Genomic DNA, 18,115 nt, shown 5'->3' with positions numbered 1-18,115 from the left:
GACCACTAGATGGCAGTCAAATTCAACTAGTGGTTCCCAACCTACGGGTCCTGGCCCATAATGATCTTTTTTTTTAAATCTTCTTACTAGATAATGTCACCTCTTCAGCCCTCTAATACATATTTAAATAAAACAAACTGAAACTGAAGAATGACATGGTGGAACTGGTCTCCACTTGTTGACCTGTGACTAGGGGTCACAAGTGTTTCAAGTGGTAACAAGCTAATGAAGTTAGAGAACCATTGCCCTCGTACAGTGGTTCTCAAACTTTTTTTCAACATTGTACTCCCTTTGACTTGTTTTTTTTTTTTAAATCAAGTACGGGCCCTGACTACCGCAAAATCTTTTTGGTAGAAAAAAGTATATTAAGAGGTACAATACAGTGCTGGCAGTAATAGATTTAAGCTATGTTCACACTTGGCGTCTTTTTTTTAAGATGCCAGCGTCTGTTTTACATGATAATCCTTTCATGTAAATGTTCATGTTTACTAGTCTGATATCCACGTCGTTCCACTTCTGGGATTGCTCCGGTGCTGCAGGAAATTCCGCCGGATGTCCTTTTTGGCCAGATATCCGTTACCTTCCTCTTTCTTTGTGTTGGCGTTCTAAACTCCGGTGGATTTCTGAGGACTATGGTTAACTGCTCCTCAGATCTCTGCAGGGTAAATCCAGACAGTTAGCTAGACTATCTGTCCAACATAGATTGTTCTATATCTATGCCGTCCAATCTGAGTTTTCTCTCGCACGACTAAAACAACTTTTGAACGTACACGTTCCACCAAGTTCCTTCCCGAGGCTATTTTGCAGAGGCACCGTGGCTCCGTCCGACACTTAGCGCCGCCCAAGACAATTGTGATTGGTTTAAAGAAATGCCAATAAACCAGAGCACGTTTTTCTCCCATCCCGGAATGCTGTGTGGACTAGCCAGACTCTCCTCCGAAGTGCTGTGGAGGAAGGTCTGGCAATGTGAGACTATAGGTTTACTAAAGAACAACCTTGTAACTGAAAAACATTATATGCTATGCTATATGCTATTTCAAATGTTTAGAATCTATCACTAAATCAATGTATTATTAGTATAATTATTTTAGGAGTTATGCATGACATATTCAATTAACATTTTGCAAACCTCTCACGTACCCCCTGCAGTACTCCAAAGTACCCCTAGGGGTACATGTCACTTTGTTTTTTGACTCTTTATAGCCAAGCAATGGCCTTTTTACCCCCTTATGACAGATTGTATGTCCATTGGCTTTGAGCAGTTTAACCAAAGAGTGATGTTTGAATACTTTCAATGTCATAAACATGGAAAACTCTCCTGAACATATTTCATACGGAAAATAAGAAACATTTTAGATGAAATAAAATTAAATTCAGTAATAAAATCAGTAATGTTTTTAGCCATTCTAGATGCACACTAGAACGTAGATAACACAAATAAGTAATATTTATTTGAGATTTTATGGTCCTGTTGGACTTTAGTCAAACAAAAACAGAAACATTGTCACATTATCAGACCAGCTGACACTTAAATCCTCAACTCAGTCTTCAACAAACACAACAGCTTCATCAGCTATAATGAAGAAAAAAAGAAAACAAGTGAAGTAAATTTGAACTTTTATCATTCAACGATGCCTGTCTATAAATGTGAAGATGTCCATAAAAGTTCTACAACCTGTGTAACTTTTTAGAAGTTATACACTTTGTGTCCTTGTTTTTGTATCAAAACCCTGCTTTTAAAGTATTCTGTCAACGTCTGTAAGAGTTAGTGTGACAGTCTTGGTTTAATCTGCTTTAAAGGGTCAGTACGCCCAAATACATCGCTGTTGTTGTTTTTTAATTTAATATTTTGAAGTTGTGATCGGCACATACAAATCTCAGAGGCAGATATTTCACCATATTAAACTGTCTGCATGTCTTGATATCACTTTGGCTATGCAGAAAAATATATTTTTGTAAATTGAGTGAACTGACCCTTTATTAGTGTCCTCTCTGATAGGAACATGTGATTCCTTATTTCTCCGTTTATAACTGAACTTTTTGAATCCATCCAGCTTATCTCTGGGGCTTCTTCAGTCCCTCGTCCCGTCTCCTCTCATGCACTCCGGGCTTTCCTGGCCTGCTTCACCCGCTCACTCATCCTGCGCTGGTTGATGGCCTTGGTGCTGGCGCGAAGCTTGCGGAACCTCAGAGCACGAAGTCGCAGCTGAAGGTCCTGGGGGATCTTCCCTCCCTTGGCCCGGATCTCCTTCAGCCTCTGAATGGGCGTTTTGGTCAGGGTGAAGTCACAGATGGTGGGATGTGGCTCCATCCCAACGCGGCAGTGACGCACAGACGGGAAGTAACCCTCAGCCCAAACCACCACCTTGTACTCACCCGGGTTCAGGAGACGCCAGTAGTCCCCATCAGTGGCTGAGGAAATAAAAATAAGGTGGAGACAAAAACAAAGATGGATTTTGTTGTCTCTACAGCCCAAATTAAAATGTGATGTTCCCGTAACGTTTAGTGTACTGTGTTTTAAGGTACCTTCCGAATGTCATGTTTATCACATTTAAATAACTGTTTTGTTATACAGTCAAATGCAGTTAGTGACTTCCTACATTTCCCAGAATGCCTGTCAAGAAGCCCCCAGAGAACAGTGATGAGCTTGTTGGATTCATGCTAGTGGACAGACAAAGTAATAGCCTAGTGCAGTGGTTCCCAACCTTTTTGACGTCAATGTTGTCTAAATTTGGCTCCACAATAGAGTGCGGATCGAGCCGGATTTTTCTGTCCGAGCCCGGCCCGTGTCCGACAGAGCAGTAACCGAACCCGACCCGAGCCCGACAGATTAAGATATTTATGTCCGAGCCCGACCTAAGCCCGACACAGTTAAAATACATTTTTTTTCTCATACTAATGACACATGTACGTTTGTTTGTGTGGAAAGCCCGCTTTTATTAAGCAACTGTAGGAAGGCATTCGGAAATGTCGACAGATGAGCGCATCAGCGTACACGGGGCAACGTGCACGTTAACACAGGCGGGCAGTTGGCTACCTACATAACAAGCTTTTTTAAATTTAAAATGTTCAATGCCTTATCGCGCTGATGTGACCGAGCCCGACCCGAACCCGAACATCATTTCTAAATATCTGTCCGAACCCGGCCCGGCCCATCGGGTCCCGTCGGGCTCGGGTCGGGTTACCATCCTCTACCCCACGAGAATAACAGGAGTACACTAGCACATAACACAATAAACCAAAAATGCTGTGTTTTCCAGAAATATTTTCCAGACGTTTTCTGCATTACACCCTGGTCATTAGAAAGGAAAGCTAACGGATAACTATGAAACATGAAATTGAGTGTCTGACCTGATCGGATGTCGTGGTCATGGTCCTCCACCTTGATTACAGCATTTACTATCCCTTGTTTGGTCAGCTTGTCCCTGATCACACCCTTAATGCCTCTGTGAACCTAAAGAAGAAGAAATGCTGCACTGTGAGGCCCCGCAGAGAAAATGAAGGCAGAAACAATTGCTGGATTTCAAAGCTGCTGCAGCTGAAGTCGTTTTCTTTGTACAGGTGCAGACTAACCTGCTCCATGTAAACCAGCAGAGACTCCTTGTTGTTCTCCCACTCGATGGGAAGCTCACTGACATGAGGGAACTTATCACAGGACAACTCCACCGTCACCTCAAAGCAGTTGGTGTGCATGTAACTAAAGTCATTCATACCTACAGAAAAGACATACAAGTATATAAACAATGTGCATAGGAAAGTCAGCCAAAAACAAGATGATTGATTCTTTTTCAGGCGAACTCATAGCACACCAGAAGAAAAACAAATACAGCCGCAGGATAGGATGTAAAAGAGGATGAACTTTTGTTAGACAAAATAGGACACTAGGGGAAAGAAATCCCTAAATTGTAGACTTTAAGACACCCTTCAGTATTTCAAAAAAAGATTACGATCATACAATTAGTTGGTTTAAGGTTGTTAAATCTCATCAGTCAGCACATACTTTCTGTCTCCCCGTTCAGCCGTTCCCACTTCCACACACTAGCCCCTTTTCCCCAGTCAGTGTCAGATTGTCAGTGTTGCTTTGTGTCCTTGTGTTCCAGACACCTGAACCCTGAACCCTCTAGCCTGAAACCTGGAACCTGTACCTGCCTTCCGCCCCATTCCTGTTCGGGTGTGGACTTCTATTTGGACTTGCTACGCCAGTAAGCTTTTGTATCTTTACTTCACACTAAATTACTGATTACTCAGCCTAGCTCAGTGGTGGAAGAAGTATTCAGATCTTTTACTTTAATAAAAGAACTAATACCACACTGTAAAAAAAAAACATCAACAACTCTGTTATAAGTAAAAGTCCTGCATTGAAAATGTTACTTAAGTAAAAGTATGTCATCAGGAAAATCTACTTAAAGTATTAGAAGTAAAAGTACTCTATGCACTATGCATCTACAATGCAGAAAAATCCTCACATTTTAGAAACTGGAAACGATCAAAACAGTTCCGTCAATCAACTAAGTGTTTAGGGACCGTTTGGTATTTATGGAATGGACCACCGGAGGAAAATAGGGGAGGGTCATGTCTTTTTATTTTTTACTGAGGGGAGGGTCACCCAACATTTTTCAGTCCAGGGGGGGGGGGGTCACCCAAGTTTTGTATTCATGAAACAGCAACATTTCAAAGTGGCTTGTTTGGTGCATATTTTTCCATGTAGCTCTCAGTCTCGGCCCTCCTTCGCTACCAGATGGTCTGACCCATGAGTTTGCTGGGGGGCAGGGGGAGCTGCCCCCCTGGTGTCTGAAACGGATAATTGCATTGTTTAAAAAATGAGTGGAATTATAACGTCTGGCATGATCAGATATTTTATAAATATCTTAAATAACACAAAACAACTAAATGGTGATAGGTAATACATCAGAGTTCATATACTGCTTTAGTAAAAAAAAAATATTACCTGGCTGACGATGGGAGCAGCAGGACGCAAAAAACGAAAGTTGCTGTTGCACTAGTCTGGACATCTTGCCGTGCCAACCTTGCAATAAAGGTTTCCTAAATTGCACATTTGATGTCAGCTTACTAATTGATTGCGGGTTTTGTGTAGATTTTGACTTTTATATGTTTATTCCACTTTGTTTAAACGGCGAAGTGGAGAGGCCTAGTGACGAGCAACCAGTTTGTGTTGAATGTTACCCTTGTTGAATGAGTGCCTTGCTGACTGGCCTCAATGTTTTATTGTTTTTTTTTCATGTGAATACTAGTTTACTAGAGGAGTAACTTAGTATTTGAAGTAATGCAGTAATGCAGGAAGTGTGCATTTAGTTTCCATGCTTATTGTGTTTCCACAGCAATGTTAGTGATTAAATCTACTGAAATGGCCACCACACCATAACAGAGGAGTGGGATGTGTAAGATGAGAATGCAGAGGTTAACTCCTGTATGTCATGGCTGTTAAAAAAACAATGGAAATTTGTATGTCTTTGCGAAGCACAAACCAGTACAGAAGATATTGATAAATTGCTGGGGGAGGGTCATGCCTTTTTTCAAAATCGTTTTGGAGGGTTTTTTACTGGCGAGGGGAGGGTCATGTCTTTGGCTAAAGTTCCCAAAACTCCTCCGGTGGCCCCTTAAATAAATAACGAACAGTCCCTTAATGGTCTAATCGTTTCAGCTGGACATTTTATATGGACCGTTATATTGTTGGGTAGTTTAATTTATAATAAAACATTGTATTTTATAAACTACATGTGTGTACAAAAATCTTAATTTGTAAAGTAACTAAAGCTGTCAAATGAATGTAGTGGAGTAAGAAGTACAATATTTCACTCTGAAATGTAGTGGAGTAGAAGTAGAAAGTAGCATGAAAAGAAAAGACTCAAGTAAAGTACAAGTACCTCAAATGTGTACTTAGGTACAGTACTTGAGTGAATGTACTTTGTTACATTACAGCACTGGCCTAGATTGTCTGCATTTGAGTCCCTTGTTGCCTTGTACTCACCTGCCTGATGGTGATTTAAGAGTAATTTAAGGTACTTAAGAGGCCTTTTTCTAAGCTTTTCAAAGAAAATAAAGACAGAAGAGTTAAATGCGAGATTTGAGGGACACTAGTTTAAATTAAGAAGTTTGTCCACAGATAAAAAAAATTTCAAGTTACTAGCTGATGGCTTTCAGCATTCAAAGAGGGTACTCACTGCCGGGGACGGTGTGCCAGGCTCCGCCGTTGATGATGTTGTTGTACGCCTGGAAGTCCTCGTAGTGGCAGAGGCGGCGGTGGGGGTTGGACATCGCCAGGTTAGTCGAGGCGTAGACGGTGGCCAGCCAGCGGAAGAAAGCGTCGTCCGCCGTGGGGGTGTCCTCCTGAGGGGCCCAGTCGCGGGTGCAGTCGAAGGGATAAGTAACCACCAGTTCTCCCCCGTGGAGGTTCGCACTGAGCACGAAGGGAATATCCTGCATCCAGCTGATGACGGCACGGGTCTCTGGCGCAACCTGGGAGGGATGGACTATCTGGATTAGCTTTATGTCACTTTTTAGACACTGATTTATAGGAAAGATTCTCATAACTGAACGCAGATAGTAACCTTAACGTTAGCTACTTGTCAACCAGCACATACATTGTAGTAACGTTAAGCTGGATCGATATTGATATGTATCAATAAATAAGTTCTCTTTCATGAAACGTGACGTGTCTGAAAATAAAATAACAGATTTCTCAGAGTTTGACATTTGGTGGAAACATTTGGGATAGTGTAAGAACACAACTCATAAAAATATATAACATAGGTATGGTCGTTTTTAGACATTTTAATGCAGAAAAGTTACATATTGTATCTTTAACTCTTCTTACATTCAGCAAAATAAACATTTGTTTCTTAAGCAAAGTTATACGTTTTGTTAGGCTATTTATTTTTGAAAGGTAAAAAAAAAAAACACAAAAAACATTATACAGTACAGGTTACAAAAAAATGGGTTCATGGACACCTGAGCAAAAAAAATGTCATTGTAAATTCAGTTGTCTTTAAATGTGTTTAAAGTTAAGTTATAATAATAAAAGATATGTGTGTTTAATACAGTTAAATTGACTATAGTACTATGTGGACTTCGTTGTGATGGTTTTAGTTTGGATTTCTCAGACTTCATTTATTAATCAAACCGGCAGAAAGTTATATACTTGGAGTTTCTGTTGATTACCTTTACATTTCTGTAGGTGATGTTCTTTTCTTTGTCTGTTCAGTCATTGTAATGATCTCTGCCTAAACTACCTTCTATATATTTCCATTTCTGTAGAATTGTAAGATTTTTTTCACCAGGAAAGACCTACCAGTCAAACATAAACATAAAAATAATACTTTTAAAGTGAATATATCAAAATGTGGTGACCTTTTTACTGTATATCTGGAGGCAGAGTTTCAACATGTGTTCTATTACCAAACATTGAGTGACAATATTCAGGCTTAAGTCAGCTCTCTGGGCTCTGAAATGACTGGTCTGATCTGAGGCTTGCATGCCACTACAGTGGAAACTTTATTTCTTCTTAAAACTGTCCACACAGCAACCTTTAAAAACTGCTGTTCAGTGTGACCTACATTAATGTGCCAACCCATTTAACCCTTTTTTAAGCAGAGTTAGCAGAGTTAGGCCCTTTGGTAATAGTGTGCTTGGTGAAGTTGAAGTATTCAATGTTTTTGAAGTTCTTTTTCTTGGTTTTACACAGGAAAGTTGTATTTGTATGTGATTCTAGTTTCTTTACCAACATACATTGCTGTCTACCACAATGTCATAATAATATTACAACCAGATGGTGCCAAAGCAATGCATTTTTAAATCCAACACAAAGTGGCTCTAAATTCTTAAACTTGATCAGCAATGCCTGTTGATTGTTACATTGTTTACACAAAAGTCACATGTCCTTACCATGGCGTCTTCTTGAGTGTAGTACTCTGGGATGGGGATGTAATGGTTGGAGACTTTAGATTTATCTGCTGCCGTCTCTTGGGCGTCCCACATGATGTTGTTCAGGTCTGGAAAGTTATGATTCAAGTCGATTCCTTCAAAGCTGTGTCGTCCATCTGCCCAGCCAGCCAGTTCAGAGCCCTGCAGTAGAGAAGTCCGTCAGAAACAGGGGCATTTAGACAGCAGACATTAACTATCACTGTTGGTAAGACTATGAAATGGGGACTTCAACTTCCATCATTTTTTTTAACGGGATCCCTTCCCTGTGCCTCTTCTATACAATTTAACTGCCTTTCCTTCCTCTCCTTAACTGATATTCAGTTGGTTTACTGGATTAGAAGAATCCTACCCCATATATTATTTTTCAACAGGATATACGGAAATTAAAGATGACAATAATTGCTACAACAGTGTGCACAAATTGGCAACTCCACCATTTTTGTCAAATGAGACATGCCTGAGATGTCTAACCATTGGGAATTAAGTGTGGACTTGCAGTCCAACAAGTGATGGACAGACAATACAAAGGAAGAAGCTATGCCCTCTCTCCTTAAAAACATGCTCTGCAAACGACAAGAAAACACATCTATTCATCCTACACAAAGTCACTTTTACTTCCCCCACCTTCTTATAAGCTTCTTCGTATCCATCAGGGTTCATGGAGGGCAGGAGGTGGATTCGAGTCTCAGTCACCAGCCGAACGATGCGTTGGTTGCCCTTCTTGTATTCTCTGCACAAGTACTGCATGAGGTTGAGGACGAGCTCTCGGCCAAGAGCCTCGTTCCCGTGCATCCCGGCCACGTAGCGAAACTCCGGCTCCCCTGCCAAGAGGGAAATTAAGAGAGTTGTTTTATTAGCCAAGCAGTAAGTGTGGAGGAATTTGTCTGGGCCAACATCAACTTATAGTAACAGGTCACCTTAAACATGAAGCACCTGAAATTTTTGATTTTATTCAGTAGGTCAAAGTTGAGGGCATATCAGGAACACATTCAATCTCCCAGATAAAACGTTCATCCTGTTTGTATTGTGTTAGGCAACTGGGTGACAGAACTTCGCCAATAATCATATATCGTTTGGCCAGACTTGATGGCAGACATTCCTAAGCGGAAACTCCCAAAGGTCCAAACTCTGCACTTCAAACATCAGCACAAAAACAAAAAGTGCCCCTCTTCTTAGATTTGGCACCAGTGTTCATGTTACCAGGAAACCACTGAAATTGAAATCAGCTGTCCTATAATTCCCGCTTTGGGAGTGAAACAGTTTTGAAATATGTTGCCTAAGAAAGAAAAGAAAAGCTGAATTCCACTGAATTCATTATAACGTTTTTGGCAGACGTGGAGTGGCTACAAAATTCTGCATCTGAAGACAATATCACACAAAAAATCTGTCTTGTTTGGTGGAGAGAGCTCTGGCTTGTTTATACAAGAGAAGCCTTCTCTACGAGACACCCCAGCCTCCCTGTGTGTTGCTGCTGCTGCTAAGTCTGTATAAATACTGGAGGATGTTAAACTGGGCCCCTGAGCTGCTAAACTCTGGGTAACCCGAGAAACAGGATGAACTCTGGTCCACTTTTGAGGTCTCAACTCATAGAAGAAGAGTTGAGAAAAGTTCTTACCTAGTTCATGTTTGCCGGGGTTATCTGAGATCTCCATGACGTACAGTTTTAGGCCCATGTAGCTTTTCCCGATGGTGTAGATGCGGGTGATGTCCGGACACTCCTCCGTCACAGACTTCATGAGCTTCAGGGTTAAGAAGACAAGTTGGACTAAAAGTCTTCAAAGGGTTAAATCTGAACTCTGAAATCTGCAAACTGTTAGGGGTCTGAGAAAAAGCTCTGGCACTAGCTTTAGGGGAAACCAAAGTTACTCATCATGCATGCGTGTGGGCCTGCAGCCGTTCTTCGCATTCACCTTTCTCATCTCTTTGTAGTTGTGTTGTCTGAAGTCCAGAGCATCTTTTGATCCTGGTTCTTGCTCTGAGGAGTAGATGTCTGTTGGATCTGTGAGGAAAGAGCACATTTACTTCCTTTTGTTGACAGACAGACAGACAGACACCCTAGCCCTTTAGAAACTGCTACAATTTCAATGTATTTTGACATATAAGTCACTGTGTTCAGTCCAGTGTTGTAGTCAAGTCACCAACTGTCGAATCGAGTCAAGTCTCAAGTCCCCAGTGTTCGAGCAGGGTCACCAAATAAGAGTCAGAGACAAGTCACCATTACCTGAGTTTGAGTCCGAGTCGAATTACAAGTCCAAAGAATAGCGACTTAGGTCCTCAAGTACTTCATCACTGCCTTTTACACCAAAAATTGTCAGAAACTTCATCCAACTTCCAAGTCTAATTTCATGAATGCTCGAGTCCGATTTTATAAATCCTTGAGTCCAAGTCATTAGTGCACGAGTCCAAGTCGAGTCACAATTCAGGAGAACGGACTTGAGTAGTCCATCTCTGGTTCAGTCACATACTCTATAGCTCTATACTGCAGCCTACCATCGACATGGCAGCCGAGTATCTCAGCCCTGAGGCAGATGGTGCCGTTGGAGTACCAGGTCTGAGGGTTGATGCGGATGAAACGGGCGACGGTCGGAACAGGAAGGAGTCCGAGCACCGGAGTCTCTGGATTCTGGTTTCCTTCAAATATCTGTACAATTCAATGCAACATCACATTGGTGTGAACATTTTAGCATCCCCTGCAAGATGTGCATCGTTGTTATGTTAATATAGAATAAGGATTAGACATTCTTAGCGGTGGTTGGTCCACCACTTTGGTCCAGACTGAAATATTGCAACAACTTTTAAATGGATTGCCATGAAATTTGGTGCAGATATTCACAGTCCCCAGAGGATGAATCCTACTGACTTTGGTGACCACCTGACTTTTCCTCTAGCACCACCATTGGGTCAAAAGTTTCATTTGTCTAATTTAGTTTTTGATCTGCAAAACTATCAGCCTCAGCTGTACTTTGTGTTTAGTGCTAATTATCTGATATTAGCATGCTAACATGCTAAACCAAGATAGTGAACATGGTCAACAGTATTCATGCTAAACAGCAGCATGTTAGCATTGTCATTGAAAGCATGTTAGCATGCTGATGTTAGCATTTAGCTCAAGACACCACTGTGCCTGAACACAGAGTCGCTAGCATGGCTGTAGATTTTTAGTAATCTACACACACTGAGAGACAATTATGGGATATATTTTCATTCAAGTGCAGTAGCTCATAATAAAAGAGTGAAAATGTTCAAAACTGTGCTGTTTCTTGACCCACGAACTAGCTTTCAATTAAGTCTGTTAAAAGCTATTTGGAATACTAACTGACAAACAAACAGGACTGAGATCATAACCTCCTTGGCCAAAGTAATAACCTTAAATTAAAGCGGAAATAACTTTTTGTTTAAACCTCTAGCTCCTTGGAAAGAGATCAGACGTCCAAAAAACTGCAAACAAGTTGCCAGTTTAGATCAAACCTTCACTTTATTGGTATTTCCACCTGCATGTTGCAGCCTTCATCAATGTGTATTTTAGGTTTGAATACACATTTTGATGTTGTAATAGTAGAGGCCCTATTTGGCAACTAACACATGCACCAAGTATTTCTAATATACTGTAATATACTGTATATAATGTTATGTAGTCAAACAATTACCATCTTGCTACTTTATTAGTTTTCTCTCTCCTTATGTAAGAGTAGTTGACTGTTGTGTTCAGGGTTCATATTTCACTTTGGCACAAACTCTTCAAAATCTGTTTTCCATCAGTTCAAGGTCCACTGGTCACGGTAGCTACAGTCCATAATATCAGAGAATAAAAAAAGGAGTTCTTACAGCTTCTTTTGTCCCATTCATGCAGGCTGTCCAGGTCACAGAGTCATTACTCAGCTGGACTTTGTAGGTGAGGACCCAGTCCCAACTGTAACAAAGACCAAGATGATAAGAAATAGATTTTTAACATGCAGACTTCAATGCAGTGAAAGAACATTGCGCTCTGACTTGTTTGACTGGTCTTTTTTGCGTGTGTGTTTTAGCAGCAGTTTTAAATTCCATTTTGGAACCAAACCTCTTCAGATTTGAATCCTGACACTACCTGACCTCCAGATGGAGTTCCGGCCCTGCAGGATGACTCCAGTGAACAGGGTGAGGTGCATGGCATCCACCTCCAGCCACTGGTGCTGGTCCTTATACTCAGCACACCAGGCTCCGTCGTACAGGTCCCCGTCCTCAATGCCAGACTAAAAACACATGTTACACAGAGTTTTTTTTTTTTTTTTTTTACAACTGCAGAATCCATTAAACTCCTGGCTCTGCCTCAATGTGAAGCAGTGCATTAAATGTTGTTGTTGACTCTGATTGTTAAATAATTGCTTTCATACTGCAGAACATGAAGGGGTGGCTGGGATGTGGAATAGCACTGCTGGCTCTGGGTTTTGCTGATTAAGTTATTGAAATACCATGAAACTCAACAAGAGCGCTTTCCACTGCAAATCCAGTCTGTAGTTTTATTATAGTTATAGTGTTAATTTTACTTGCCAATAAAAGCAGAGGGAAAAAGAGATGAAGATTGCGGGACATTTATAGTCCATTAGTTTAAGACATAAAACTTATAAATAATAAAACATGATAATATGAAGTGAATGAGTAAGAACATACTATTTAGTGATGTTCATTTATGCATCTTTATAATCCAAAACATAATATAGGAACCACTTGTACTTTTACAGAGATGAAGACTCAGAAATTTGGCATTTTATAAAAACTAAACTAAACTAAAATATCTTAGCCATTATTGGATGGATTGCTTTTATATTTTGTAACGACATTCATGGTCCCCAGAGGATGAATCCTAATGACTCGGGTGATCCCCTGACATTTCCTCTAGTGCCACCATCAGGTCAAAAGTTTATTAAGTCCAATACTTTTGGTTTATGACCAAATACAGAACTGTTTACATTCCCATCAGCCTTATCTTTACTTTGTGTTCTAATTAGCAAATGTTGGCACGCTAAACATCAGCATGTTAACATTGTCATTGTGAGCATGTTTGCATGCTGACGTTAGGATTTAGCTCAAAGCATCATTGTGCCTAAGTACAGCCTCATGCTCGCATGGCTGGATTAGATTATTAGATTAGATTCGATTCAACTGTATTGTCAATGTGCAGAGTACAAGTACAAAGACAACGAAATGCAGTTTCTATTGTTCACGCGAAAATGCCAAAAATGTAATGATTACAACTTCTCAAATGTGCAAATTTGTTTATTTTCGTTGTCTTACGTGATAGTACAATGTCTTTGGGTTTTGAAATGTTTTTTGGACATAAGTACAATTAAAAAAATATTACTTTGGGATTTGGGAACTTTTCATGGGCATTTTGAACAATTTAATATTGTTTAGACCACGATTGATCGACAAAGTATTTGTCAAATAATGAAAATAAGCCTTAGCTGCAGCTGTGTTATAATAGATTTTTTATCATCCTAGACCTCAGCAGGATCTTTCCATAAAACAAAATGTCACTCCACAGCCTCAGTAAGTGAAGTGAGTTCCTGTTTCCTGAAATTCTATTTCTTTGAACTTTTGAGAAGCAGCTCACTGTACTTTTTGTTTCAGATCTAGACCCACCTGGATATTCAGCCTGCCCCTGTGGGGACCCAGACCCGTCCGCTGGTAGGAAGAAGCCTGAATCTGGCTGTCATCGACCCGCAGGGACTCCAGGCCGAGAGGAGGACAGTCTGGAAGGAAAAGGAGATCAAATCTTCTGCGGGTTTGTGTCTGTGCTTGTCCGGAGATGCAGATCTTTAAAAAAACAGCTCTGGGACTTAGTGCTGAGGGGTTAAAAACTCTCCCTTTGTTTCTCTGAGTAGGCAAACACATGGCTGATGTAATTAGAGGTCCCAGCGGTTGTTATGTGGAATATCTCTAATCATTCCATGTCAGTTCAGTGGAAGTTTGGAGGCCCTCTGCAGAGGAAACCGCAGATAAGCGAATCTGTGGTTTGAATGTAACTTGAGACAAAGTTGAGGGGCAAGAGAGAGTAAAGTTAAACGTCCAGCAGAGCTACAGCTGCAGGGTATTTTATGGCTTTGGGAACAAGCAATAACAGAACCATCAATCACAAACACTGCAAGTACTGGCAAGACAAACAGCTATGTTTGTGGAGCTGTTAGGCCATTAATCAGTCATTTTTGCAAATGATCACTGTTAACTGTTAACAGTGCATTACGTGGTGGTGGCACGGAATGTGTGAAAAATACGTGTGGCCACCACGGAAAACAATGCCAAAGTCAATGAGAAGATGACGTAGCATTAAGAGCGACTATGGTAGCGAGTACTATGTAAGGCCGAAATTCCGCATAACGAGGTTGGTTGTGGTGGTGGATGGGTCAAACACAGGACTTTCACCCAGGAGATCAGGGTTCGTGTCCCGCATGTCAAGTTTCCTAAAGTCGCTTTCTTCTTTTCCGTCCTGTTCTTCTTGCGTGTCACGGAACCGTAAGCCCACCCACGACCTTTTCCTGAACCCAACCTCCCCGTTCTTCTCACGTGTCACGGAACCGTAAGCCCACCCATGACCTTTTCCTTAACTTAAGGGGCCGTGTTTATTTAACGGAATTCTTCCGTGGGCCCATCACGGAATGTTTTGCGATTCCGTGAAACTGCCACAGATTTTGAGTTAAGGGGCCGTGTTCATTTCACGGAATTCTGTGAGATCAGGTTGAGAAATCACTATCTCCAAGTAAAACATATTTCCGGGTCTTCTTAGTCTACAGTGATAGTAAATTGAATGTGCCGGTATTTGAGTTTTGGACTGTTGGACCGACAAAACAAGCAAATTTGTAGACGTCCCCTTGGGCTTTAGGAGATTGTGAGGGGCATTTTGGCACTGTTTTCTGACAAGTTATGCAGCCTGTTCCATCTCAAATCAAACATAAACCACGTTTTTATTTAAATGTGCAAACAGTTACAATAATTTATAAGGTAAGATTTGATTTCACTTATTTACAGACCTTTTCATAAGCTAATCCTCTACTCAGCTTTAACAAACACTCAATTAGTTGCAAAATATTTACTGGTTCTAGCTTTTTAAATGTGAATATTGTCTGATTTTTGTTGTTGATAGTAACTCTTTTTTTGGGACTGTTTTCTGGCATATCATAAACTAAACAACTCATCAATCATTCAAGAAAGTAATTGATAAAAAGTAATTGTTTGTAACATAGCTCTGAGTTACTCTGGAGCATTACAGTAACACTATTATATAAATTTTCTAATTTAAAAACCTGTTTTTCTCAGTGAACCCTCTACATTTACAACATGATGTTACCTGATTTATTCTTTCACAGGTTTACAAAAGCTGAGCAGATGTAAGTCAGGAGCAAAGGGTCTCTGAAAGGCACCATTAATGAATTGCACTTAACTCCCTGGCTTTTCATAGCTCCACGCTAAAATCAAAACTAAAATGGATTGTTGTCCTACCCAGTTCTGTTTTCTTAGCTTCTTTCTTGCTGTCATCTGTTTCTTCTTCTTTATTGTTGCTTTCTTCTTCTTCGCTGTCTTGGCTGATGTTTTTGGTGTCCAGCTGTTTGTCTCTGCCAGCGGCGGTGGGTAACTTTCTCTGTGCTGCTGTTGGAGTCGGTCGGTCTCTGCTGTGATCCTGCGGCTGCACAGTGACAGACTCAGCCGTAGTAGTAGTAGTGGTGGTGTTGTTGTTGGATAATGAATTAATCTCAGTTGTTGTATTGTCTGTCAGCGCTGCGTCGAAAAATCCTCCCAGAAAAATCACTGCAGCCAACGTGCACAATGACCTTTCCATCTTCCTCTTTGTTTGCTGCTGCAGAGTGAGGGGGAAAATAAAATTCCGGGCCAGTTTATGTGGAGATGACAGAGAGCCAGACCTCCGTCCACATCCCTCCTCCTTAATCCCACCTCCCCTCACCCTCCCTCCCTCCCTCCCAAAAATTCCAGCTCACGGGAAAAAATGGGATTCATAAAGACTTGAATGATTGCGGTTTACATGATGTGGGTTGTGTGTACATCAGTGACCCATTTATTCAACTATCACATACAAATATTTACTTTGTGGTAATATATGATGATAGTATGACAAGAAAAGTTAACATTTCTGTACAATTTACACCACATTTGTATTTGTTTCATCTTCTAATCTCTTTTTTTCTCTCATGACACGATGGAAAGTAACATTTACCCAAATAAAACTTTAACTCAAAAGAATTTACAAGCTACCCAGCCGATAAAGTACATAAAGTAATGAGAATAAGTTCCACCTTTACCAGCTTCAACATTATAGTGACTGCTAATCCAATTAGCATAATAAGGGACTTTGAATCTTCGCCTCTATTCCAGATGACCTGACCTCTTTTTGCATTAATAGTGTCATCCCAAATCCCTTAAAGGTGCCCTGCCACACAAAAACATTTTTACTTGCATTTTTTTAAATATGTTAGGTCAATATGTGTTTGTGTTATGTTGTGAATGTGAAAATGAACTGCTACCTCCTCTGTCGGCTCTAGCCACTGAAAAGAAATTAACTGAGAAATCAGGCCAATTACAAAAGCTGGTCAGTATGACGTGATGTTGCCTGAGCTCATTACTATTCATGAGCTCGCCCCCTGTTGCGCTGGGTAAAGGATGCTGATAGCCAGGCTCTCATTGGCCAGCTGTTAGCCAATCAGAGTCAAGCCGCTTAGATCGTTGAATATTAATGAGAACTGGGCCCTTGTGCCCCCGTGATATTAAGCCCCAACCCTCCTTTTGCTCTCTGGCTGCGCCCCTAACTGTGGCTAATATTTTCATACATTTTTAACCCCACCTTTATTCTTTTATTCTTATTCTGTATTTTATAAAGGACAACACACATTAACCAACATTTCAGTAAATGTGCCAGTGTTAGCCAGCCGGCTAATTTTCAACTGTTTGGCCAGATGATTTTAGACCAGAGCAACAGGAAACAGCAAGACATTAGTACAGGTTAAACTATACAGACAGAAGTCAACAAGACACCATACAGACAGCTAGAGCAACAAATAAGCTTTCTCAATAAGCCATGCAGAGCTACAGGAAGCAGCAAGACATTAGCACAGTTACACATCAACAGTATCCCCATATAGTCTAAGAAGAGGGGATATTATTAATGTGCAGTGATAAATAAAATGTAGGTAACACTGAATGAGTATTCTTGTGTTTATTGTTATATATGTATCGTTAGTCTTCTGTAGAACCAAACCTATGGAGTGTTGGTGGTATGTAACACTTAATATATTTGGTACCCCTGAAATTGCATGTGGCCCCAGCCTGGACCCTCCATTTCAAAAGGTCTAGAACCGCCACTGCTGGTAGGTGAGTTCTGTCACTAATGTTGCAGTAAACTGTCATCATGTGTCAGAACAGAAGATCTGCCATCAGTTCATATTTCCTCTGATATCAATCCACTCAGGATATTGATAGTAGAGAGAGACATTCATGTTACAGAGTTTTCACACACATAAACCTTGTTTCAGTAACTCCACGGTGCTGCCTTTGACACTTTAGTTTATTTTTTTTTAAATTGTTATAATAATTGTTTTTTTTATCTTCTCTGAGCAGAGTTTATTCTTGGTTTTAGTTTGTCTTTTGCTATGTTTCAGTTTAATTTTCCTGTTGACTTCAGGGTTTGGTGGGGCCACGTTTGGACAAAGACACGCATCATCAAAATGCATGTAAGGTATTTGTCCTAGGTTCTCGGAGCTACAGATTAATACCACTGACTGTTTATTTTGTCATGGTCTGAAATTTCTCCTGGCTTTTAAAACCCAATTTCCCCGCACATTTATTTTACAGGAATAGTTTAAATTTTTTTTTTTGCTATTTCAGTTCACCGCCAAGCTGCAAATCTTCTCTCTCCACTCCACTCTGCGTTTGGACATGATGTTTTATCTTTCACGATTCACGTCGTCCTCCACCTCGCTTTGCTGCACCGACTCTCTGGGAAACTTCATTTTGTATACTCTATAACTCAACATCTTCTCCAGCCTGTTGTGCTACCAAATCATGACCTGCAGCACCTGCTAGTAACTCTGAAATGTCTTCAGAATAACTCCTGCTGCACCTCCTGAAAAACATCAAATGTAAAACAGCTGAGGCCAGCGTCCAAATTACAATATAAAAACCAGACAGTCAA

The 18,115-nt window shown here is 40.6% G+C and overlaps 1 protein-coding gene across 1 annotated transcript; it reads right to left on the bottom strand.

Annotated features, from left to right (window-relative positions):
- Positions 1–1,429: 1,429 nt before the first annotated feature.
- cpxm1a (carboxypeptidase X (M14 family), member 1a) lies at positions 1,430–15,751 on the bottom strand. Its single transcript, XM_031309808.2, has 13 exons — positions 15,415–15,751; positions 13,561–13,670; positions 12,031–12,170; positions 11,767–11,851; positions 10,432–10,582; positions 9,852–9,940; positions 9,557–9,680; positions 8,566–8,762; positions 7,903–8,082; positions 6,183–6,477; positions 3,574–3,713; positions 3,352–3,454; positions 1,430–2,412 (listed from the first exon to the last, which is right to left on the bottom strand). Exons 1-13 carry the CDS (start codon positions 15,749–15,751, stop codon positions 2,096–2,098), a joined length of 2,268 nt encoding a protein of 755 aa, XP_031165668.1. The 3' UTR covers positions 1,430–2,095.
- Positions 15,752–18,115: the final 2,364 nt, after the last annotated feature.

Source organism: Sander lucioperca, chromosome 18 (assembly GCF_008315115.2).
Source record: "Sander lucioperca isolate FBNREF2018 chromosome 18, SLUC_FBN_1.2, whole genome shotgun sequence".
NCBI classification, from domain to species: Eukaryota; Metazoa; Chordata; class Actinopteri; order Perciformes; family Percidae; genus Sander; species Sander lucioperca.
This window is presented reverse-complemented; position numbering and strand designations above follow the sequence as displayed.